Source organism: Akebia trifoliata, chromosome 3 (assembly GCF_017979445.1).
Source record: "Akebia trifoliata isolate Shusen 1 chromosome 3, ASM1797944v1, whole genome shotgun sequence".
Lineage (NCBI taxonomy): Eukaryota > Viridiplantae > Streptophyta > Magnoliopsida > Ranunculales > Lardizabalaceae > Akebia > Akebia trifoliata.
This window is the reverse complement of record NC_141377.1, coordinates 49,203,974-49,229,137: the sequence shown is the minus strand read 5'-3', so window position 1 is coordinate 49,229,137 and position 25,164 is coordinate 49,203,974. Positions and strand designations below refer to the sequence as shown.

Here is a 25,164-nt window from a genome sequence, read left to right as displayed (position 1 = left end):
TGGTAGAAGAAGAGTGTCAAAAGAGCTCAATGACGAAGAGAACTTGTGGAAAATGGTGGATTTAAAACAAATTAATGTTTTCGTGGAATTGTTGGTAGAAGAAGACAACCAAAAGAGACCAAAAAGGGCTTCTCTATAGAAAAAAGGTATTTTCGGTAGTTCACTATTGAAAAAGGAAAGAAATGGGTTTGAGTAGCGGTGCACAAAGTTCAGTTTGATTTAGGTTAGGGGTAAAATTGGAACCAAATCGAATTTAATCGATTCTACAAATCTGAAACCAGAATCAAATTGACTACCCCTTAAAATCAAACCAACTCAAATCAACCTTAATTCGATTTGGTTCTCGAGTCTCCTAAACATAAGTATCAAGGCACCAATTATCAAATCTTATAGGACTTAGACCCATAACTCAGTTGGTTTGACACATTGCAAAACAACAGTCAGATCATGAGTTCAAATCAACTTACCCATCCAAAAAAAAATTATTAAATCTTATAGCTAAAAGACGCAATAATGATTTCTAAAAAAATTATTGAATCTTATAGCTAGAAAATTCACTACTATCAATGATTTCAGTTAAAAGGTGCAGCAATGAGAATGTCATTTGCAATATACTATTACTATCTCTATAATCTCTACTATCTACTTGATAACACGAGCGATTTTTTCAAAATTGAAACTCATTAGATGTTTAAAAACGTATCATTTGGACCATTCAAATTGGTGACTAAGTTTGTTAGAATACAAAAAACAAATATCAAGAGATTTTTTTTTATTATATTTAATTTTATTTGTTAAATAAATCTATTTATCTATCTATCAATTTATGTATATAATAAATTTTGTTTGATTTTTAATTTGGTTAGTTTCTAAAATTTCATGAATTAAGAGTCAAACCAAATTAATCGATTTTGCAAAATTGTAAATCAGATTGAAGCAATGAGCTAAAAAATCAAACCAAACCAATCAAAAATACCTTGGTTCGATTTGATTTGGCCGATCGAATGTGCACTCTTAGGTTTGATTGATTGATTAGAAAAAGGACTTAGTAAATATACTTTTTAGCTCACATAAAAAAATCAATGACTAATCAAAAAGAAAAGTTAGCATGATTAAATAATTTTCCCTATAATTTTTTATGGGCGTAGCATTTTGTAAAAGTCTCACCTGAAGTCTATGACAGATGCGAGGGTAACAAATAAGTTGACCTGGACAACTAGTACCCTGGTTTCCCCTCCACCTCGATCATTTTCTACTTATAGTATCAGATCTTGCTCATTTGTCGATCCCCAAATCTATCAAACAGCCAAAAGTTTTGAAGAACTCTCTCATCTCTTCTGCATCCCCTATCCTTCCTATCTTATGATCTTATCTTCTTCCCTACAATTTCTGTTTCATTTATCCATTTACAAGCAAGGGTTTTAAATTACAACATCACTACCTCTTACTCTCAGAATCTCTCACAATTCGATCTAATTCCAGCAAATTCGCTGAAACACAATTGTTTTGGGCCTGCGTTTGTTCTTCCTTCTGTGGTTTCGCAATCGTTAGTTACTGAAGAAGGTCTGTCTGTAATATCCAAGAGTTTCTTCTATGGCTGCTAGCTCGAATTCTTCAAGCGGAACCTTGGATCCTGAATTGATAATCTCACATAAATTTGCTGAGGTCCATTTCTTTTTTGTTATTTTCTTTTTCACTTGTCTGAGCTGTGTTTAAGTTGTAATTCGGGCTTTCTTTTACTGATGAAGTTCTTCTCTTTACGTTTTTGTTGGTTCTCTTTGTTGCATAAATGGGATGCCTTACAGACGACATTCAAGTATACTGAAAGGTAGATGACGCTCAACTCAAGAAGCTTTACTAATTCTTCTCAAATTTATTTGTTGGTTTAACTAAGAAGTTTGATCTATTTATAAACAGAGATGTAGCACTGTATGCCCTTGGAGTTGGAGCATGTGCAGGGGATGCTTTGGATGAGAAAGAGTTGAAATATGTCTACCACAAAAATGGGCAGCCATTCATACAGGTATTGTGAATCTAATAAGCTGTTTCACTAAACATAGTTAAGGGTGTCCATTAATGCATATAGAACAACGGTCCCATATTAAGCAAACAAGTTGTTTGATATGAAATATCTGTCCGACTTGTATTGAATTGCTTGATTTCCGGACCATTTGTCCACCATATGGTAACATATCCAATTCAAAATGGGATTTCTTTTCTTTTATCCGATCGTTCACCAATTTGGTTGGTGAGCTTCACACAAGTTCTGGTTATTATATATACCTTAAACTTTTGCTTCGTATCTCTTTTGTCTCATTGTACTTGGTAAATGGAAAGTACCATATAAAACTTTTGTTGGATTTTGAACACATGAATAAGTTCGAAAGGAAATAAATGCACTTGTTCGTCTTCATATAATTTTTTTTAGGGGGAGTTAGGTACTCCTACTTATCTTTCTTCTCTCTTGATAAGTATAATATTTTTAATTTTCTAAATCATCATTAGTTAGAAAGGATACAAAAAAATCAACAGGGTCAAAGAGACCTACAACCAAGGAGAAGAAACCAATAAATAGTTCCCCTAACCCACTGCAATAGTTCCCTAATCTATAGACAAATCTTCTAAGAAAGAACTTAGACCATTGAAATAAGAGGGGTTTGATATTAATATGATGTTGTAAAGCTCCATTTCCTTGGCATTGAAAGCCATTTGATTCCTCTCGTTCCAAATGTCCCAAATTACAATGAAGGGGAAAAATCTCCGTAATAAATGAACCCAAGGATAGACAGTTTTGATGGACCACTTTTAAAGAGTTTGATAAGTCCCCCAGTGGGTAAAGGAAAAGTCCCAAAATTTTCTTGCAATGGAATAAAATTTGACCTTACCCATGAACAAATTGTCTACGATTCTAATGCAATGAATCAGATGATTAATGATCAGGATTTTGTAAATGGTGCATTTCTAGCAAAAAGAGAGAAATTTCGAAAGGGAATTTTGAGGATCGCGTAAAAAGATCTAACCATGAACAATCCTTCTCGAATCCATGACCAGATCCACATATCACTGACTGATGCAGATCATGTAGTCTTGGTCTTGGAGGTTTTCAGATAGGGCGTAAAGAACAAGAAAATCCTCTTTAGGAGGAGTATCACCACCTCAATGATCCTCATAGAGATGAACCCTATCACCTCTACCCATTATAAATCCAATACCTTCAACGAATTGATCAGAGAAATTTTATATGCCTTTATAAGTGCTACACCTGTAAGAAAAACAAACTTCTCCACTATCCCACTCTTGATTTATATCCCATACTTAGAGGTAATGACGCTTCTCCAAAGACTAGAAGTATCATACAACATGTGATTACTTGTCCTTCTATTTGGATTCTTCATGGATTTCATCTAGGTAGTTTATGCAAAAAAAATTTCACCTAAAAATTGTGCAAGCTATACTATCATATGTTTGTGGACGTTACTCAGATTCCTCTCTCTGTAGGCCTTGTTAACTCATAAGTCCTCTCTTCAGGGGGAGTTATTGTTTTGTGGGATTCTCGGGGATTGAGTGTGAAAGATAGTTTGGTTGGTACTTTCTTTTTTTCATTTTTTTGTACTTGCTTGGGTAACGATTCTTCTTGTGTCTTCATTGGGGTTTTTGGTCCGACTAGAAGTTGGGAAATGGATCAAGTTTGGCTTGAGTTGGAAGAAGCTTGTTGGTTTTAGGACAAACCTTGGTGTGTTGGAGGAGATTTCAATTCGATCAGATTTTGCATGAGAATTGAGAAGAGTGGAGGGGTTGTTGGGTTGTTATGAATGAGGAGCTTTGAAAGTTTTGTTTCCAGGAATGATTTGTTGGATTTATTGCATGGGGCAAAAGATTCACTTGGTCAAATAACCAAGATTCTCCAATTTTGTCTTGGCTGGATAGGTTCTTGATTTCTCCTTATTGGGAAGAGTTGTTTGGCTCCGTCATCCAGACCACTATCCCAAATCTAGCCTCCGATCACACCCCCCATTGGCTTGGAAGGTGGTTTAGATTTGAGTAGAAGAACCCCTTCTAGATTGGTGGAGATCGTTTTCTATGAGTGGGAGACTAGGTGCTCGTTGTAGATTGAAGCTCAAGGCTCTTAAGAAACATTTGAAGTGTTAGAATGAAGAAGTGTTCGGTAGACTAGAGTAGATCTGAAAAAGCGTGGGATTCTGGAGAATATAGAAAAGTTGGATAAGGAGTAAGAGGAAGGTTCTCTTTTAATTGAGGAAAGGGTCAAGAGAGTTAATCTTAGGGTTGAGTTTCAAAAGGTTTCCTTGTTGGAAGAGCTCATTGCAAACATAATCCAAGGTGAGAGTTGAAAGAGGGGGATAACAATACTAAGTTTTTTCACCAAGTGGCAAACTCCCGTAGAAGATCAAACTTAATTGCAAAAATTCGATTAGGCAGGGAGATGATTGAGAGTGAGGATGGTATTAGAGAGGCCATAGATGAGTTTTATCAGAATCTGTAGATGGGGGATAGTGGGATAGGCCTTTGTTAGAGGATCTTGCTTTCGACTCTATTTCTCTGGAGATGAGAGAGTGGCTTGAGAGGCAATTTGGGGAGGAAGAAGTTTTGCAAGCCATGAGGGATATGAATGACGAAAAAGCTCCAAGGCTGGATGGTTTTTTTATTAGTTTAGTTGGGATATCATTAAGGAGGATTTGATGTTTGCCATTCACGATTTCTTTGAGTGGTCCTTCTTTGATCACTCCTCTAGCTCCACTTTTCTTACCTTGATTCCTAAAAAAAGAGTTGAAGACCTGAAAGATTTCAGACCCATTAGCTTGTGTGGAAGGTGGATATAGAAAAAAACTTATGATCACATTAGTTGGGACTTCTTGTGATATCTCGAGTTATATGCGCTTTGGGGAAAAGTGGATTTCTTGGATTCAAAAGTTTATTTTGGCCTCCTTATTAATTTTAGTCAATGGAAACGTCTCATATTTCTTCAAAAGCTCTAGATGGCTTTGTTAGGGAGATCCTTTGTCGTCATTCCTGTTTGAAATCGTGGGGATTGAGAATGGTTTGATATTTTCGAGAGCTAAGAGTTTGGGAGTGTTGCAGGGGTTTAGAGTGATTGAGAATGGTTTGATGTTTTGCCACCTCCAGTTTGTTGATGACACTTTGGTGTTTTTGGACACATCTCCTAATTAGGTTTGTCTTCTCAGTGGGCTGCTTAGCTGGTTCTAGGTTGTCTCTGGTCTACCAGTCAATTTGAGTAAGAGTAGGATTTTTGGAATTGGTCAGGTCGAGGATATTCAAGCCTGGGCAGATTTTTTAGGTTGTCAGGTGGGTGTGTTGCTTTCCTCTTATCTTGCGTTTTGCCTTGGGGTTGCTTACAGATCGTTTAGAAGTTGAGATCAAGTCCTCAAAAGATTTAAAAGAAGATTGAGTTCGTGGAAAGCGAGGTACTTGTCTAAAGTGGGGAAGTTAACCTTGATTACAAGTACTCTTTCGAGTATCCCTATCCACTTTTTGTCTTTGTTTAAAGCCCTAAAAAAGTTTAAAGGCCAATTGGAACGATAATGCCAGGAATTGAAAATTTCATCTGGTCAATTGGAAATTTATGTGTCGCCCTAAAAAGAAAGGGGGTTTTGGAATTAGAAATTAAGACAAACAAACTAGGTGTAGTTGGGGAAGTGGTAATGGAGGTGTGGAATAGAGAAAGATAATCTTTGGAGGAAGTTAATTAAGACCAAGTACAGTGAGGACCCAAGGGGTTGGAATAGTGTGTCGAATAGGAAGTCGTATGGCTGTGGGCTGTGGAAAGATAATCCAAAATGTAGACTCCTTGTTTCATAAGTTTATTAAGTTTGATGTGGGTCCTAATGACAAAGTTCGGTTTGGGAAGATTGGTGGTGCGATGATTCCCCTCTCCAGGTTAGTTTTCCTAATCTTTATGCCATGTCTTCTAAAAAAGGATGCCTGTCTTTGCCTTTATGTTGCCAAGGGACAAAATTGTGTCTTGGGATCTTGGTGTTAGAAGAAAATTTAATAACTAAGAAATTCCAACAGTGACATCCCTACTTTGTCTTTTATCTTCAAGTGATTAACCTTTTCAGTTGGAGGATAGTTGAACTTTTGTGGGTAATTCCAATGGGCTCTTCAATTTGATGTCCTTCTATTCCCTGCTTGATACCGCCGAGGAGTATCCTTCTCCTTTTCCTTCTATTCTTCCCCTCGAAAGTGGCTAGCGGCGTTGGGATAAGTTTCTTACTATTGATCATCTCAGGATGAGGAGTTTAATCCTCACAGAGTTTTGTTCTCTATGCAAGGCTAACGATGAGTCTGTTATTCGTCTACTTATAAAAAAAAAGTTTGTTATTCATCTTGTTCTCCATTGTGTGTTGGCTCATCAACCGACGTTGTTGGTTGAGAGAGGATTCTTTGGAACTTTATCCCCCTGGCTATCTATTGGGTTTGTGGGAAGAAAAGAATGGGCGAATCTTTGAGGGGAGGAGCACTCTTTGCAGGAGATCATACATAACATAGTGGGTTTATTGTTTTAATGGTGCAAGCAGTTTCCTGATTTTAGGGGGTACTGGATTTCTTGTTTAGGTGGGAGCTTGTTTGTAGAGGGTGATTCCTTCTTGGGTTGGGGTGGCATTGTTTGTTTATTTGCTCTTCGTTTTTGTTTTTTCTTGTTGTGTGGTTTCTTTGTTTTTCTTCCCTTGAAGACTTATTGTCCTCCTTTAATAAAAGTTTGGTTATCAAAAAAAAAAAAAAAAAAAGGTCTACTTAAGATGCACAAAATATTCTGCAGTTAGCAACTGACATATATATTGCTTTTACCATCAAAGTTGTTGTGTTGCAGGTCCTGCCTACATTTGCTACTTTATTTACTACAGATGCTATGCGAATGTTCGGTGAGGTACCAAGTTTGAAGTAAGTTATTGTCTCTGTGAAAGATCTCCTTTCATATTTTACCTATATACATATTGTTAGCCATCTCGTCTTCCTTGTGCATCTTTAAACAATTGTTCTGTGTGATGACGACATTGACACCCTCTTTTCATTTTTTTTTGTTTGTTTTTGATTGGTAGACCTCCTTTTCATATTGTGTACTGTATCCATTGTTATTGAAGTTTAGAAAGGCGCTAAGCAAGGCAATGCAATACCATTTCGTCTCACCTACCCTAGGTGAGGCAAGGCCTTGACCCCAAAACATCAACACTAAACTGAGATGCCGTTATCATAGGTATCTCATTCATTTTCATTTTTTTGAGGTGAAACTCCAAGTGTTACACTTAAAAAATCTATATACATGAAACAAACCTTAATAGACCCATTTTGAAGGTCAAAATACCTTCACTATGTGGATTTTTTTTAAACAGCATTTTTCTGACCCAAAAAGGAGAAGACTTAAATTGTACAAATGGTGTGTATTATTTCAATGAGATATCTATATACCCATCGCCTATGTGCACCTAGCGCTTTTAATTTCCTTGATTTTATCATCTGGTTTGGACTATTAGCTTATGTGTATATGTTGCTTTTGTTTTTACCAGATTTGATCCGAGACTTCTACTACATGGCCAACAATACATAGAAATCTACAAGCCATTTCCTTCAAGTGCATGTGTAAGATTTTCAACTAAAATACTTGGATGATAGTTCCATGATGTGCCTTCCACCGATTCTTTATACATACATTCATATACTCTTCTTCATCTTATTCTTCTGTTCCCAACTTTTTTTTTTCTTGGAGGGGGAGAGTGGTTAAGGGCTAATATGAGTTCAGCCTAGAAGTTTTTATAATCATATTGATGATGAATCTCCTTATGTAAATGGGAGTCCCACAAAGATTGATGAATGAATCTTACCACTTCAATAGATTTGAACCCATTGTTGATGATGGGTTTCCATCTTTCTTCTCTTGGAGATGTTGATTCCACAAAGCCTTCTTTTGTGGTGTTCAGTGCACACAACCTTCCCCTCTTTTAATATTCTATTACCATTATTATTTTAGTTGTTGCACTGATTTGATCAAATGTTATTTTGGGGTCATACTACATACGCCAATTTTGGTGTCTAAGCAAGTTTTACTTTTTGTATTTGTTTTTGATATTGTTATTGAGTGGTTATCTATTTCCCTTCAAACTGCACAAGAATTTCCTTTTGTCCATATTCTATGAATAATATGAGGAATTCTTTTTCGCAGTTTCTCCTTTAGTATGGGTGTTCTCCTTCGTAACCACGCACTATTTTCATTGCATGAAAGTTCACTTTCTCTACAATTTTCCCACTTGAAAGAGATCTTGTTGAGTGGTCTCATTGCAAAAATATCCTTATGAAAAATTTTCTGCTGCTGCTCGGTTGCATGCCTTAGTAAGTTTTACAATGACAACTGTTATTGTATTCTGTGAAGTAGACTGTGAAGCCCAGTTGTTGGGCCCACGACCCAAATATAACCACTACATTCATTAAACCCACAAACAATGCCCAACTTACCTGAGTAAGAGGAGAAAATGAATGACTATAGGAGAAAAATATAAGATGTGGCATCTACATCTTTTTATGATAAGCAAAAAACCTTTATAATCAGAGGATGAGATGGCCTCCAAACTAAAACAAGGCAGAAGAAGCTATTACAAACATGGTCCCATTTCAAGAGCAAATCCTTGAAGAAAACTCCTTGAAATTCTTGAAACAAAGACACCAAAAGAAAAATGATAAGATACTGATGATAACTGACTAGAAGGAATGCTTGTCCCCAACATAGATCCTCTCCTTCCAGAGCTCCACAAATTGCGAAGGGCAAAAGATTCCATAGAATCTTTTCCTAAGCATAAAGGATGCAGACTTTCAACTTTGAAATAAATAAAGCACCAATCGCAGAGAACACTGAGGAATTTTGGAAAAGAGATAGAAACTGAACCCAGACTTTTTAGGAAAAGAGGTAGAAATCTGATTCCTACATATTGATGCATGCAATATAATTTTTATGCGGTTGATTTTTGTCACTTGACTGAATTGGTCCTCGGGCACAAGGTGGTCTACACTAAAGAAATTCTAATGCTTGAGTTAGTAATAATTTCTGCAATGTTAATTGAAATTAGCTAGGGTTGGTTCGCAATAGCTGTGGGGTATTTCCCTTTATAAACAAGCAGCACTCCATTGGTGCATCATATGTAGAAAGTTGGAGGGTGACAATCTTATCGTTTCTGAGGACGTTTCAATGTTATAAAGACCGTGGACAACTATAATCCTGGTTGGCCCATGAAGGAAGTTGAATCCCTAGTAATTTGAGCCACAACTGATATTATGGATCATGTGAAGGTATCTAGGTAATGTAGATGTAGAAAAATTGAATTTATTGAGAATTCTTGGATGATCATTACAAATGCCCCAATAGTGGTATTTATAGACCAACTATCCTATTACAAGAATAATCTAGAACTTCAAGAATATTCTAGAATAATAAACCAACTATCCTATTGTAGAACATTACAAGAATATTCTAGAAAGTTAAGAGTAATCAAGAATAATCAAGAAGAATATCATATTTTCTTGATTCTATGAGATCAGATTTCCGGATTCTTCTACACTCCCCCTCAAGTTGGTGCATAGATGTCAATCATGCCCAACTTGCTTATCAGATGTTCAAAGTTAGGTCTAGCAAGCCCCTTAGTCAAGATGTCGACTGTTTGCTGACTAGAAGGCACAAACGGCAAGCAAACAGTTCCAGCTTCAATTTTTTCCTTAATGAAATGTCGATCAATCTCAATGTGCTTCGTCCTATCATGCTGGACAGGATTGTGAGCAATACTTATTGCAGCCTTATTGTCGCAGTACAGCTTCAGAGGAAGTTCCACAGTCATCTTGAGTTCTTCGAGGATTCTATATATCCACAATACCTCACAGATCCCTTGAGCCATTGCTCTAAACTCAGCCTCTGCGCTACTTCTGGCAACAACATTTTGCTTCTTGCTTCGCCAGGTAACCAAGTTTCCCCACAAAAAGGTGCAATACCCTGAAGTAGATCTCCTGTCATTCACTGAACCTGCCCAATCTGCATCAGTAAATACCTCAACACTCCTTTGATTTGTCTTTTTGAAAAACAGACCTTTTCCAGGAGTAGACTTTAAATATCTCAAAATTCGGTAGACCGCCTCGAGGTGTTCTTCATAAGGTGCGTGCATAAATTGACTAACAACATTGACAGAGAAGGCAATATCCGGTCGAGTATGAGATAAATAGATTAGTTTTCCAACCAATCTCTGGTATCTACCAGTATCAACAGGAACACTTCCCTCTTCCCAAAGCTTTACATTGGGATCCATGGGAGTCTCAGCCGGTCTGCAACCACTTAACCCGGTTTCCTTCAAAAGATCAAGAATATACTTTCGTTGAGAGACAACGATTCCTTTCCTTGAACGAGCAACTTCCATGCCAAGGAAATATCTTAGTGCTCTCAAATCCTTGATTTTGAATTCTAAAGCAAGGCTCTTCTTCAATCTCTCTATTTCGATCACATCATCACCTGTGAGAATAATATCATCAACATAAACTATTAGCACAGCAACCTTTCCTTCATGAGAAAACTTGAAAAACAAGGTATGATCAGCTTGTCCTTGAGAATATCCTTGTTTTTTGACAGACTGTGTGAACTTCTCAAACCAGGCCCTTGGAGACTATTTGAGACCATACAGGGACTTTTTTAGTTTGCATATTCTTGAGCCAAACTTCTCCTCAAAGCCCGGCGAACTATCCATGTACACTTCTTCCTCTAAGTCACCATTGAGGAAGGCATTCTTCACATCTAGTTGTTGCAAGGGCCAGTCCAGATTAGCAGCAATAGATAAAAGTACTCTCACCGTGTTTAATTTTGCAACAGGAGCAAAAGTCTCAGAATAATCAATGCCATATGTCTGGGTGAATCCCTTTGCCACCAACCTAGCCTTGTATCTTTTCACTGAACCATCAGAGTTGTACTTCACAGTGAAGACTCATTTACAACCCACAGTGGTCTTCCCAGCTGGCAATGCCTCAACACTCCAAGTATTGTTCTTCTCAAGAGCTTTCATCTCTTCAAGTACTGCTTCCTTCCACTTTGGAACCTTTAGAGCCTCCTGTACACTATTAGGAATTTCTACACTGGACAATTGAGAGGTAAAAGCAGCAAGAGATGATGACAATTTCGAGTATGATACAAATTTAGACAGTGGATGACTAGTATAAGATCTAACCCCTTTACGAAGAGCTGTAGGAATGTCTAAATCAGAAGGCTTAGACTGACTGTTGGAAAGAGAAAGAGAATTACCTGTAACAGACTCAGATTGTTGATTCGTCCTTGGTTCAGAATCATGGCTGTGTTGTAGAGTCAATTCGTCTTTCCTTTTCTTATAATTCTTCTTCAAGTAAACAATCCCTTTCCAAGTTCGGTCACCATCCTTGAATCTATTATCATGTTGTGACATTATAGTAAGTTGTTCCTTATTTTCGGTTTCCAAAATTTGTTGTTTAGAATTCTGATTTTTAAATTGTTTTTCAAATGTCGGTCTAGACTCAAGGGAAACATCACTCATAATAGGAGGATTTTCAAGGAATGAATCTTGGCCATTTACTGTAGGTGCAGAGATACTAGACTCAGATTCTTGCAAGAGAAACACATCATCTGAGAGAAAAACATTGCCCGAGTTAAATGAATTTTCCTTAAAAATCTCCCCCTGAAGATGAATATCCTTAAAATATGGTTGTTTTTCAAAAAATGTAACATCCATTGTGACAAAACATTTTTTCGATATCAGGTCAAAACATTTATAGCCTTTCTGAGTTAGGGAGTAACCAATGAAGACACATTTTATAGCTCTGGGCTCAAGTTTTCCAATTTTTCGATGTTCATGAACAAAAACCGTACAACCAAATATTTTTAGAGGTAGATCAGCAGAAAGTCTAGTAGTTGGAAAACAATTTGTGAAAACTTGGAAAGGAGTTCGAAATTGTAAAACTTTGGAGGGCATTCTGTTTATTAAGTACTCAGCAGTTAAAACAGCCTCTCCCCATAGATACTTGGGAACTTTAGTTGTAAAAAGTAATGCACGAGCCACCTCCAACAGATGTTTATTTTTTCTTTCTGCAACACCATTCTGTTGGGGTGTGTATCAATGCAAGAACTGTGATGAATTATTCCTTTTTCAAGAAAAAAAATTTTCAAGGTCGTGTTAAAATACTCTTTCCCATTATCACTCTTGAAAACTTGTATGTTAGTTTGAAATTGAGTCTGCACCATATTGTAAAAAATTTTAAAACGCGTTCGGCCTCTGATTTTTCTTTCAATAAATACACCCAGCAGAGTCGAGTATGATCATCCGTAAATGTGATGAACCATCTCTTGCTAGAAGGTGTACTTATCTTATTAGGACCCCAAACATCACTGTGAATAATAGTGAAAGGTTTTGATGGTTTATATGGTTGTGAAGGAAAAGATGTACGGTGGTGTTTTGCAAATTCACATATTTCACAATGAAACATAGATGGATCTTTATTGCCAAACAACTTAGGAAATAAATGTTTTAAATATTTGAAACTTGGATGACCTAATCTTAAATGCCATAACATAATATTATTATTGGAAACAGAAATAGATTCAAAGCAGGAACTTATTTGTTGAGATTGTCGTCTCGATTCAGATCCATCATCAAGGAAGTAGAGTCCTCCACTCTGTTTAGCACTGCCAATCATCCTCCCCGAGGTCAAATCCTGGAACACACAATGAGTTGGGAAAAAATTAGTTTGACAATTTTGATCACGGGCTAGCTTGCTGACAGACAAAAGATTACAGGAAAATTTGGGAACGTGAAGAACATCGTGAAGAGTGAGTGATGGAGATACTATAATAGAACATTTTCCTGCAATGGTTGATAGAGAGCCATCTGCAATCTTAATTTTCTGATTACCTGCACAAGGATTATACGAAGAAAAAAGATTTGACAACCCTGTCATATGATCGGTTGCACCTGAATCGATGATCCAGGTGCGATCAGGGTTGACACCAATGAGAGCTGTTTTCAGGTAATTACCTTTTTGAGCCAAAGAACAAGTAGGATTTTTCTGAGACTCGAGAATCTTGTACAGTTGGTCTATCTGCTCCTTGGTGAAAGGAAACGAATTTGAAGAAGACTGCTGCTCTTGATCCGAGACACTGGCCTGAAGTGCACGCCCCGCTCCACCAGACTTCTTCTTCCAGTTTTGAGGCTTGCCATGAATTTTCCAACAGGTTTCCCGTGTGTGCCACGGACGTTTGCAGTGATCGCACCACGACCGTTCAGAACGCTTACCATCCTTCTTCACCTCCTCCTGAAAATCTCGAGTTACAAGGACAGAACTTTCTACTTCCGAGTTAGTAGTACTAGGAACCGATTTGTTGTTAAGCATCACACTCTGCCGTGCTTCTTCTCTCCGAACATCTGAGAAGGCCTCACGAATTGTTGGCAGAGGAGTTTTCCCTAAAATTCGGCCCCGCACCTCGTCTAATTCTTTGTTAAGTCCTGCTAAGAACATAAATACACGATCATTCTCCTGTCGTTTCATGAACCGGACACTATCATTCGCACACTCCCAGACATCATCATAACAGAGGTCTAACTCCTGCCACAATGTCATCAACTCGTTGTAGTAGGAGGTTACATCTCGGTCACCCTGTTTCGCGTGCCAAAGTTTGGATTTTAAACCAAAAATCTGTGAAGAATTTTCTAGATCGGAATACGTATCCCTGACTGCTTCCCAAACATCTTTGGCCGTCGGCAGGAACATGAAGGGCTTGCCAATTGCGGGTTCCATTGAGTTCACTAACCACGCAATAATCAAAGAATTTTCTGATTTCCAGGTCTTGAGAGTCGAATCTACATCGGCAGGTTTTGTCACTTCTCCTGTCAGATATCCAAGCTTCCCCTTGCCTTCCAAAATCAAACGAACGATTTGCGACCATTCCGTGTAGTTTTTTCCATTTAGACGGTGGATATTTAATTGGAACGAATTCGTGGACCCTTCTGAACCACTAAATGAGATGGAAGAGTTCAGGTTCGGACTTGTGGTGCTTTCCCCTGACACCACTGAGTCCTTACTAGTCGCACCGGTTAAAGCCGTTTTCCACGGATTTTGACCCGCCATAGGTAATCCCTAGATCAGAACCTAGTGCTCTGATACCATGTAGAAAAATTGAATTTATTGAGAATTCTTGGATGATCATTACAAATGCCCCAATAGTGGTATTTATAGACCAACTATCCTATTACAAGAATAATCTAGAACTTCAAGAATATTCTAGAATAATAAACCAACTATCCTATTGTAGAACATTACAAGAATATTCTAGAAAGTTATGAGTAATCAAGAAGAATATCCTATTTTCTTGATTCTATGAGATCAGATTTCCGGATTCTTCTACAGAAACTAACATCAAGCGATCGTCAATTGTAGTATAGGTGGCATCATTTATTTGTGAGATTGAGTTTGCAGTAGATATGGTGACTAAACTTCTAGCTTTGTTGCGTAAGTCATATGACTTGTAAACCTTAGACGTTTGAAACACAAAGATGAGGTGTTTGTCATGAGGATTACTAATAACAATTCATGAGGAATCATTATCCGAAATGGGAGCTAATGTAAGCTTAGAAATAAGAAGTACATGTGTGTTTAGAAAGCTCACACACAGAGCACTAAAATTTATGTCCACTAAAAGAAGTTTTTTCAAGCAGGAAATAAAGAACATAAGTGCTGGAAATTAGCATGTCCTAAACAAGCATGCCATAAATCTAAAGTCTAAGAAGAAAAAATATAACTCCTGGAGAGAGGAAGTACAGATGCCAGAACCGCAGTAGGTTGAAATCCAAACAAGTACAACCTATCTCTCTCATACCCCTTGCAAAAAATCCTCCTCGAAGTCAGGTCCTGAAAAATACAGTGAGTAGGAAAAAAAGTCACAGAGCAATTTAGGGATTTGTAATACTACTCACAGACAAAAGGTTAAGAGATAGATTAGGAACATGAAGAACAGATTCAAGAAAAAAACTAGAGGATAAGGGGATGGTACCCTTGTTATGGATAGGTGTAAGGGATCCATCAGCAAGGCAAACCAACTAATGAGTAACAGAAAAAATAGAAGTAAAATAGCTAGACTCACCGTTCATATGATTAGAGGCACTAGAATCAATTACCCAAGTCAGAGCCAGAGTGAGTAATATGAAATGTAGATGTACCCATAGTCACCAAAGTCGTCAACTTTTTAAAAAAATCGTGTTTAAATAGCGATTTAAACAACAAAAAAAATATGGTTTTTTTTTTTGTGTGTGCTGAACAAACTATTTTAAAAGGGTTTTTTCAAAGACCATTTATTCTTAAGTTTAAAATAGGATTTGATGATATAAATGATAGCATCACTTAATAGAAAAAAAAAGTCTCAACACTATTTTGATTTTTTTCTCTATTTGTTCGTTTTTTCCAACTTTTTCTCTTGTCTATTTTTTCTCGAACCCCGACTTGGTGACTATGGATATACCTGGGGGCGTGGTAATTGAGACCACAGTCAAAGAAGAATGAGTATGAGTGTGGATCTGATCTCGTGCAATAGTGGCAATCTTAGTCTGAAGTTGGTGCAAATCAACTGTGCCATGGGAAACAAGAGTATCAGTAGGAATTGATTATGACTCCACAACAGTAGCACGAGGAGCAGATTGTCCCAAAGAAAGGGTGGCAAAAGATCGCAACAGATGGGGATAGAGCTGAAAATAGTGAGCTTTCTCATAACCAATATTCCCACAATGACTGCAAGTAAGACCACTCCCTTTATCACGTCACGACCTCCATAACCTTGACTCCTAGATCCCGAAGTGCAAGAGTCAGAAAAAATCATAATTGACTACTAGAGCCATCTAATCTGTAGTTGGAATAGAGATAATGTCAGGGGCCTAAGTCTTAGAGGGAACTCACGACGATGACGCTCATCACTATCAATGGTCGCACATGTTTCAAATAGAGAAGGTAAAGGAGTGGTGTTAAGGATCTGGGTCCGAAGTGCCTCAAACTCAGGACGTAAACCCATGAGAAACTGGTATGTCTAATGTCGAGCAATCTTGGTAACCACATACTTGGTTGTCTCTGTAGATAGCTCAGCCATAGACTCCTCCCAATGGGACTAAAGAAATCTAAAATAATCAACGACGCTCTGAGTCCCTTGCGTTTGAAGCAAGGTCGTGCGGCGCTTGAGGTGATAACCCACAAGCAAGCCTGCCAAATTTCTCACACAAAATGTAGCTAGCAATACAAGAGAACGGGGACAACACGAGGCAAAGCCCGGAAGCAACTTTGTTGATATAGTATGCAATTACACAGAGTAACACATTACAAAAGAAAATAAGGTATGTTACAAGCAACTGGTAATCTAGTACACGTGGGATGCCACGTAGCTTGGGCGAGGGCTCAAAGTCAACGTAAGTGTAGGCTAGGGATTGTGACGAAAGACACCCTTCCTTAAGTCTTTCCTAGGTTTCCAGAAGGAAACATCAAAAGTAGAGTCATACTCTTTTATTACAGAAATGCCACTAAGCTAACATATATGCCCTGGCACGGGGATAATATGGCTTCATATGTGAGTCTTATATAGATTTATATGGGTGCTCCCGGGTGACTCCGTGGCGAGTTACACCTAACTCTAGATGTCGTAGTGCATGGTATTCACACCTAAACAATGTCTTTATAAAGCTCATAAATCATCGAGTCATTCCTAGCATGCGCGTATGTCTAAGTGAGGACTGACCACAAAGAGGAGACAATCTCACGATACATGAACATGATGTAGATACGCTGTTCCATGGAGTTAAAAAGCCATCCAAGAATGGTGTAGTTATCAATCTCCTATTGCTCAATTTTGCGATCAATAAGGGGTGATTTATTAATGGTGCCCGAAAGCCATCCAGATTTTTCCCTACTACCCAAATAAAGCCGAATAGACCGAGACCATGACTGAAAATTTCGACCATCTAATAAGGCATTGGTGATTCGTTGGGCTGAGAAGTTTGCTCCAAGAATGGTGTTGGAGTCCTTGGTCTCTTGATGCAATATCATTGTTTACTACGAATAAGAAGGAAGGAACTTTGGTTTGAAGGAGATCTCTTATACTCTCCATCAAAGAAGGAATAAACCACGAGGTACCAAACACACCACCAAAATAATAGCAGCACAGGTAGCCACCAAAAAGTTGAGCCTAGGCCTCCAAACCTAGTCTGCTGCTGTTGTCGGTCCCCAAAGACAGCAGTGATGCTGTCACAGGCCCCCAAACAAAACCAGTTTTGCTGTCGCAGACCACCAAACCTGGTCGTGATGCTGTCTCGGGCTCCCAAGCGGGGATGTAGTGCTATCGCAGGTCTCCAAACCTATTAATTTCGCAAGTATCCACACAGCACTCTGATGCTGTTTTAAGCCACCAAAACTCTCCTAATTGCAGTCATAGGTCTCCCAGAAACCTCCTGTTGTTGTCGTATGTCCCCAAACATGGCTAGCTGCTATCATATGACCCCAAACAAGGCTAATACAACCATCTGCTGTCGTGGATGCTAATGCAGCAAGCTGCTGCTATCGTAGGTCAATAAATACAGCAGTCTGCTGTTGTCGTGGGTCAAAAACACTTACACAACATACTGTGGCTGTCGTAGGTCACAAAAAACCCTTATCAAATAGTTGCAAAGGTAAGAGAAAGAACCCTATCGAAGGGCACAAAGAATCACAGCGTAGAATCGCAGGATGTGAAAGAACTTCAGAAAAATTTATCGCAACATGCGATAAAGGGGGTATAAATCAAAGATAATTATAAAAAAAAATCGAAGGGGAGACTTTTTAACGAAGTTGTGGCTAGGTTAGTAAGTCTCAAGATCAGGGATTTTGAGAAAGGAGGAAAAGAAAAGAGAGGAGAGGAGATGAGAAGAAATTTCAAGGTCCCAAAAGAAATCGAAGAGGAGAACCCAAGGAGAGAGTGGGATGTCCTCTAGAAAGCTCTGATATAAAGAAGAATTATAGAAAAGTATTTCTCAAGCCTCATAATGAGAGTTTGGTAGATATATATATATATATATATATATATATATATATATATATATAAAGAGTGAATGGACATAAATGACCTTACATAGAATAAAACAAGAAAAGAACTGTTGTTTCCCTATTTCCAATAATCTTGAATTATGGAAGTGATCTCTTTGGGTTATTACTTTCGTTTCAATCTAAAATTGTGTGTGATCTGTGTTCCCGTGTGTGCACATGCACGTGTGTGTCGGTGTTTTTGGTAGTTGCAATTTAGCAAGAGTTACTAAATTTGCTGGAAGGCCATAACTGGTCTTTTTTAATAATATCAACCATGTGACAGTATCTTCTAAACAGTTTCTTCTTACCCACCCCAACACCCCCACACTCCATAAAAAAAAGTTCTTATTTATAGCTATACTGACTTGTCATTTGTTCATGTTGATCAGGTACAAAGTCGAGCAGTCATTGCAGGATTGCATGATAAAGGTGTGCTCCTTGAAGATTATTATTTCATCAAACTTGCATGCTGAGGTGGTAATCTGTGTGTGTTAATATGACATACCTGGGATCAAAACCCCACCTTCACTCTTAAACCTATCCAAAAGAGAAAGGAAGAGTATTATATGCTTGTATAGTTGAGTTGTTTTTTTACTAATATTCAGTTATTTTCACTAGCTCTATTTGCCTTGCACAAAAGTTGAGAGAAACTTGAATAAGAGCCCCACTTCATGCTGTAAGCTGATATTTGATTTTCCAGGTAAAGCAACCGTTGTCGAGATAGAAACCACAAGTTATGATAAAGATTCAGGTGAAGCACTATGCATGAACCGGTTAGTGTGGTCTTTAATACCATACATATCTCTTAAAGCATGTTAGACCTTTAGAGTTCGCTAACTAATCTTATATAGTATCTAATGATTCAGGATGACTCTTATATGGTCTCTAATGATGCAGGATGACGGTTTATTTGCGTGGTGCTGGTGGCTTCTCGAAATCATCACCTCCATATTCATACTCCAAATATCCAGCAGACCAGGTTTTGCCTTTTAAAATTCCAAAAAGTCAGCCTTTTGCAGTGTATGAGGAAAGTACCCAACAATCTCAGGCATGTAACATCTATGTTAATGTCATTTTGGCATCAAACAAGAGATTTATTTTACTCGTATATTTTTAAAAGAAAATATATTGGACGATGAATAATTTTTCTTTATTTGAAATTTGATAACTAGAAATAAAGGAAACATTATGAATTAGTGTAGATTACTCATCTTGTTGGATGATCAATTATTAGATATAAAACTTGAAACATGGAAAATAAGAATTAATATAATTAATGCTCATGACCCCCAAGTGGGATTAGGATTTGTATTAAGGGAGAATATTGGGAAGATATGAATGTACTCATTCAAAGAAGTCCATATCGGAGAAAGAATATTTGTAAGAGAATATTAAATAGTGTCATTTAGGGGAGGAAAGTAGAGGATATGAGAGGATGCATGGAGGATTTGGATTTGGTGAAAGAAATGAAATGGGAAATGCAAACCTTGACTCTGTTGGTATTTGAATCTGATCCTGCAGTGGTGAATTTGTATTTAAAAAAATAGGTATAAAAGTTTAGTTATTTTCGAGAGAGAAACCAATAAAATACAAATGAACTTTTTGCTACTAGGGAAAAATAGGCAATTGATATGCAAAAATTGTAAGGTTATTGCATGGAAGAGCCTAATCACATAATGTAGGTTACCGATATTGGATGTTTACATTAAAAGATGGAAGAGACGGAATGAAAAGTGAAATTGAAAAGAAAAACATTGCCGTTTGGGAGTATACGGATAAAGGGAGAAATATAGAACTTAGAGACAGATACTAAAATTACAGTGATATCCAGTGAATTAGCTAAATTTATTACAAGAGTGGCAAAAGAGGTTTTTGGGGAATCTATGGGAAAAGTCCCATGTATTGAAACATGGTTATTTAATGATGAGGTTCATAAGATCATTTAAGAAAAGTCCCATGTATAAGTCCCATTATAGCTTCTAGTTTGGTTGGTCTTACATATGCATTATTTATCTGTCTGTTACACTAAAGATCACTTCATAAATGGGGAAATTGTTATTGGAATATCTCAGATTCATTTAGTTTTACATCACATATATACTTGAAAATGTACCAAAGTGGTGAGGTATCCTCTCTCAGCTTTGCCATTCTAACTTCAAGATTGCATCATGCCTTGTTCTTGGAGTTCAAAAGTCATCTTTTCGAATTCCATACGCATGCCTCCTCTTTCCCATAAATTCCAAATATTACCACTCTTATTCTGGTTCTCCATCATGTAATCTTACTGAATGTTTCTGGTACTTATCTTTTCTATATAGGGTAATTTATTTTTCTCTAAATGGCTATAACATAAAGCTGAATAAAATCTGAATGTCCACATGCAATTGCACAGGCATTACTATACAGGCTCTCAGGTGACTATAATCCTTTGCATTCAGATCCTACAGTTGCAGAAATTGCAGGGTTAGTACTACACTGTTTATTGGAGACCTAAGTTTCTTTTGTTATTTTTTAGTAACTTCTTGCAGGGATGCCGCACATGGTCACACTACATTATTGTAGTTTCTATTTTCTGCCATAGTTTCGGTTTACTTTAGTTTAGGTATCTTTGAATTTAGACCTAAACTGTAAAATTATCATTTCTTATCAAACCAGGCGGAGAAAGAAGATCCTGGACCAAAAAGTATATATTTTTATGAGCTAAACAATGCATTTACTTTTTCATTCAATGTTTCTTTATCATTTTTCAAGAAGAAAATTCCATTCAATAACATGGTTTGATGCACTACCAGGTTGTTACTTCCAAACAACTCCCCTTGAGTCATAAAACTAAACCAACTAACAACGTGGCATCTCCCTTTTTCTGTATTAGAAGTCATCAGTCCTTGCAACTGTAGAAAACTAAGCAGACAATAATTATGATATTCATTGGCTTATATCATACAGTATTATTCTCACTGAATCAAAAGGTGATTCCCTTGTCTCTTTTATGGGTCTTAAGGCTTGGTGGATGAAATATTTTTGTCAATTGCCCTTATTTATGTTCATGCTCAAATCCTTGTTTTTGGTTGTTTTTTAATTAATCAAATGCACTAATATTGGCTAAAATGTAAGAATATTCAACCCAATATTATTTGTAGATGACAAAGAGATGCATATTAAACTGGTGTCTTCAAGGATATTAAATGGGAATATTCTCATATTTAGGCTAAATTTTTGTTTTGCAAATCTTTACTATTATAATGAGAGAAGGCCTCGAGTGGAAGTGGTTTGACACCAAAATTTGGATTCAAGAAAATTGCAACCACACGTTGCTTAGTATTCAAAATTACAATGTTGTCCTTTTTACTGTGTAATCTTTTAAAAATATTTTAAATTACAAATAGCCCTTTTGATAAATGTGCTTTTGCACATGCCACCTTCTCATGTATTGTTATTTAATCAGATTTAGTTTAACTTGGTTTCAACTTTATAATAAAATGTTTAGGTTAATGCCTTTTAGTCAGGTGTACTGAACTTGGTTGTGCTATATTCTCATATGATTAAAAGAGATGAACTTTTGGCTAAAGCTTGGTTGGTTTTCTCATTTTTGGTTTTTTGAAGGTTTTCTCGCCCAATACTGCATGGGTTGTGCTCTCTGGGATTTGCAGTTAGGGCAATTATCAAATCTCTTTGCAATGGAGAACCAACTATGGTGAGAAGCATATTAGGCCGTTTCCTCTTACATGTGTACCCTGGAGAGACCTTGATCACAGAAATGTGGCTTGAAGGCTCGAGGTAGAATTGTCCCCTTATCTTGTGTCATTCTCAAGTGTGAATACTGCTTGTGAGTAAACCACCTTAGCCAGGAACTTAAATTGGGATTGAAATTTGCAGGGTCTTATATCAGACAAAAGTGAGAGAAAGAAACCGAGCAGTCCTTTCTGGCTATGTTGTTCTCAACCGTGTAAGTTCAGCATTATGAGATCTTTCATGCATAAACCACAAGGGGATTGACCCAGTTTGATTGGTTTTATTCGGTATGACAAACCATTAGGTTGTTCGTTTGATATTAGTTAACTGACCAGAAAAGCTATAATAAATAAATTGAATAATCAGATCAAGCTCTCTATTTCTTTTTGCAGTGTGAAATCACATTTTTTTTTTCTTGAAAGTATAATATATTGAAAAAGGGAATCACAAAGTACAAAGTACAAGGAGGCCGAGGAAGCCTCCCAAAGAGCAAAAAGCTAAAAAGCAAAAAAATTAAACTATCAATGATGACAAAGGGAATGCCATCAAAAAACAAAGTCATCAAAAGTAATCCCCGCAAGATTTTCAAGAAACCTGTATGGGAGCTTCTAATCTTATTCTTGAATACCCTGTTATTTCTCTCGTTCCAAACCCCCAAGCAATAACCGAAGGAAATATAACCCACAAGAGTCTTTTCCTGGAATGGAAGGCATTACTGGCCTACTCAAGTAACAGTGAAGAAAACTTATGAGAAAGGATCCAATTTATATCAAATAGATCGAGGAAATTAGACCAAATATTATGATAATAGGAGCAATGAATTAAAATATAATCCACAGATTTCTCATCCTTCAAACAAAAAGTGCAATAATTAGGAGTGATCCAACTCCGAACAATCAAACTATCCAAAGTGAGGATCCTACCAAAGGAGTCCAACCAAACAAAGAAAGAGATTTTAGAAGGGGATAGGCTTGGACCAAATGATGGATCCCAAGAGGGATTGTTTAACACAGGGATTGAGACTCTCAAAGAAGAACCTGACCGAGAATCTCGAATCCTTTGATGATTCAGTGTACTTTTCATCAGTGATATGGTTCTATGAAGGTAGTTCTATTATATTTATAGTAGAACAGGGCCCAAATCTACCTGGTTTTCAATTTAGAAAGCAATACATCTGACAGGGCTATAATTGACCTGGTTTTCTTAGATACTGATCTTCCTCTAAAAGGTCCCTTACTCCACCAGTATGTGAAATGTATGATGCGCAAATATTTTAGTGCTAAAAGAATTGCATGCTGTCACAGTATAAAGGTCTATTGATTCCTTGTCATGGGCTTACTGTGTAGTCCAAGGGCTTTCTCACTTTTTTAAGTTATGAAGAAGTTAAAATCTTCTAGAAAGGCTTGGATAGTGACATAGAGACATAGGTTTTTTTGGAAGAGTCTAGAAGGTTCTAGTGGTGTTTCATGTTGTAAATGGTAAAGAATGGTTTAGCAAGTGTAGATGTTTCTAAGGAGAATTCTAAATGCAAAGGATAGGCATTTTGTAAGAAATTCCTTGTATGTGAAGTATGGTAAGAGTTTTCTTAAGAATTATTGTGACCACCTGTCCAAGTCTATAAATAGAGAGGGAGCTCTCTCTCTCTCTCTCTCTCTCTCTTTTGTGTATGTCTTAGTTGAGTTGGGATCTTAGTGAGCAAGAGCAAGGTGTGGGTATGAGTGGGAACACATTGGCACCCAGTTCAAAAACATCTTAAGAATATGGAGTGCCTCCAAAACATTATATGTATAATAATAATACACTCAAATATCAATTTTATTGTGGTATCATCACCACTTTATTATCTTTAGCATTAAACACCTTTTTCACAATTTAGCATTAATAATTTTTAAGAAATTAAACATATTTTATTTAATGACTTGTATATTGCAAAATACAATCATGATTCCACCATGGTGCGTCGCAGTTATATTTTCACTTGTCCTTTATTATAATGGTATGCCTAATCCATAGACCATGGTCCAGGAGCACCTGCAACGCCCGCACATCACATGGACCAGGTAATTGAGGGTGTTCCCTAATGGGTGGGAATGAATGCGCATACAAGCATCGAACTCACGACTTACAGGCATGATCGGTCCTAAATTGCCATTAAGCCAACCCCTCTAGGTTACTTGTGTTACTATGGTACTCACCACCTCTAATTAGTTACAGCGTGACAGTTCTTAATCAATATTATTATTTATTAATAATTAGATCAATATATATTTTAATGATTAAAGTTTCTTCTACTTTGAAGGTTTCACATTAATATTGTAATTATAATAAATATTTTATGACTATACTATAGTTGTTTTTCACCAATATTTTATTGCAATACTTGTTGAGGACATACATCACTAATAATATCTATCAAAGAAATTAAAATAGAAAATACTTATTATAATGGATGGAATGAGATGCTTCATGAAAAGCAGGTTTTCAATATGTTGGGAGTGGGTTCTCATATTTAGATAGTGAGGATTGGAAAAGGATCTACTTTTATAGCATCGATGCTGAGTTATGAGAGTGAAGTAAAACACCCTTGACAAAAGGGTTGGGTTACTAATATTGGGATAATTCTTTAGTTAGTATATAAGGAAAACGCTGAAGTAACATTGAAATTGACATCATTTCACACATTACTGATGTGAATATGTGTCAGAAACAGAACCATAGATCTTTTCATTGAGATACAGAGTGTGAAGGATTTGTGATTTTGTGCACACCAATACTGAGGATTGGAAAAGTGTATGTGTAAATCGATGTAAATTTCAATGTTACACTAGCACGACTCTTTGTACCAGGCTGAGCAACTATTATTGGAGAGAGCATGAGTGACACTGAATTTAACGAGGAGCTGGTCTTTGAGATATTGATCTACTCTTTCCTATGGGAACTGGGATGAACATGCACTGACCAACTGTCCGATTAAGTGGAAAATCAGAATAAAAATTGTTTCAACTCCCATTTGGGCATGGAATAGTTCTCAAATTGGGTACAAAAGAAAATTCAATCCATAATTCCACCTACACTACAATGTAAATATAATCCTCGGAGGTCAGACAAATGAAATCTAAGGGTTGGGAGCGCAGAAGAAAGATTTGAGGTTGTCATAACAGCAAACATAGCCTTGGTTAGACAGATTATTAACGATCTTATGTCGACCTTTGAAGTTAGTTGATTTCTGCTATCGTGAAGGCAATTACGCTGCTGATTTCCTTACCATTATGGGTACGTACGATTGATTTTAGTAATGACGAGCTCCCCATGGAGCTTAATAAA

The 25,164-nt window shown here is 37.1% G+C and overlaps 1 protein-coding gene across 2 annotated transcripts; it reads left to right on the top strand.

Annotated features, from left to right (window-relative positions):
• Positions 1–1,167: 1,167 nt before the first annotated feature.
• ECH2 (enoyl-CoA hydratase 2) lies at positions 1,168–24,204 on the top strand. 2 transcript variants are annotated; one of them, XM_086436275.1, is made up of 12 exons: positions 1,168–1,665; positions 1,806–1,828; positions 1,918–2,023; positions 6,848–6,918; positions 7,542–7,614; positions 18,498–18,537; positions 18,809–18,881; positions 19,006–19,156; positions 20,501–20,571; positions 21,712–21,885; positions 21,985–22,054; positions 23,866–24,204. In XM_086436275.1, exons 1-12 carry the CDS (start codon positions 1,594–1,596, stop codon positions 23,902–23,904), a joined length of 963 nt encoding a protein of 320 aa, XP_086292401.1. In that variant the 5' UTR covers positions 1,168–1,593; the 3' UTR covers positions 23,905–24,204. The 2 variants fall into 2 exon arrangements, with proteins under 2 accessions (XP_086292401.1, XP_086292402.1); XM_086436276.1 differs by lacking the exon at positions 23,866–24,204 and having other exon boundaries at positions 1,170–1,665; positions 21,985–22,253.
• The last annotated feature ends 960 nt before the right edge of the window (positions 24,205–25,164 follow it).

Bases quoted from the DNA above. Each gene is read 5' to 3' on its own strand.
- ECH2 (XM_086436275.1), top strand. From the start codon at position 1,594: ATGGCTGCTAGCTCGAATTCTTCAAGCGGAACCTTGGATCCTGAATTG. The intron at 1,829-1,917 runs GTAGATGACGCT...ATTTATAAACAG, and splicing joins ACATTCAAGTATACTGAAAG to AGATGTAGCACTGTATGCCC. The intron at 22,055-23,865 runs GTAAGTTCAGCA...ACCATGGTCCAG, and splicing joins GCTATGTTGTTCTCAACCGT to GAGCACCTGCAACGCCCGCA.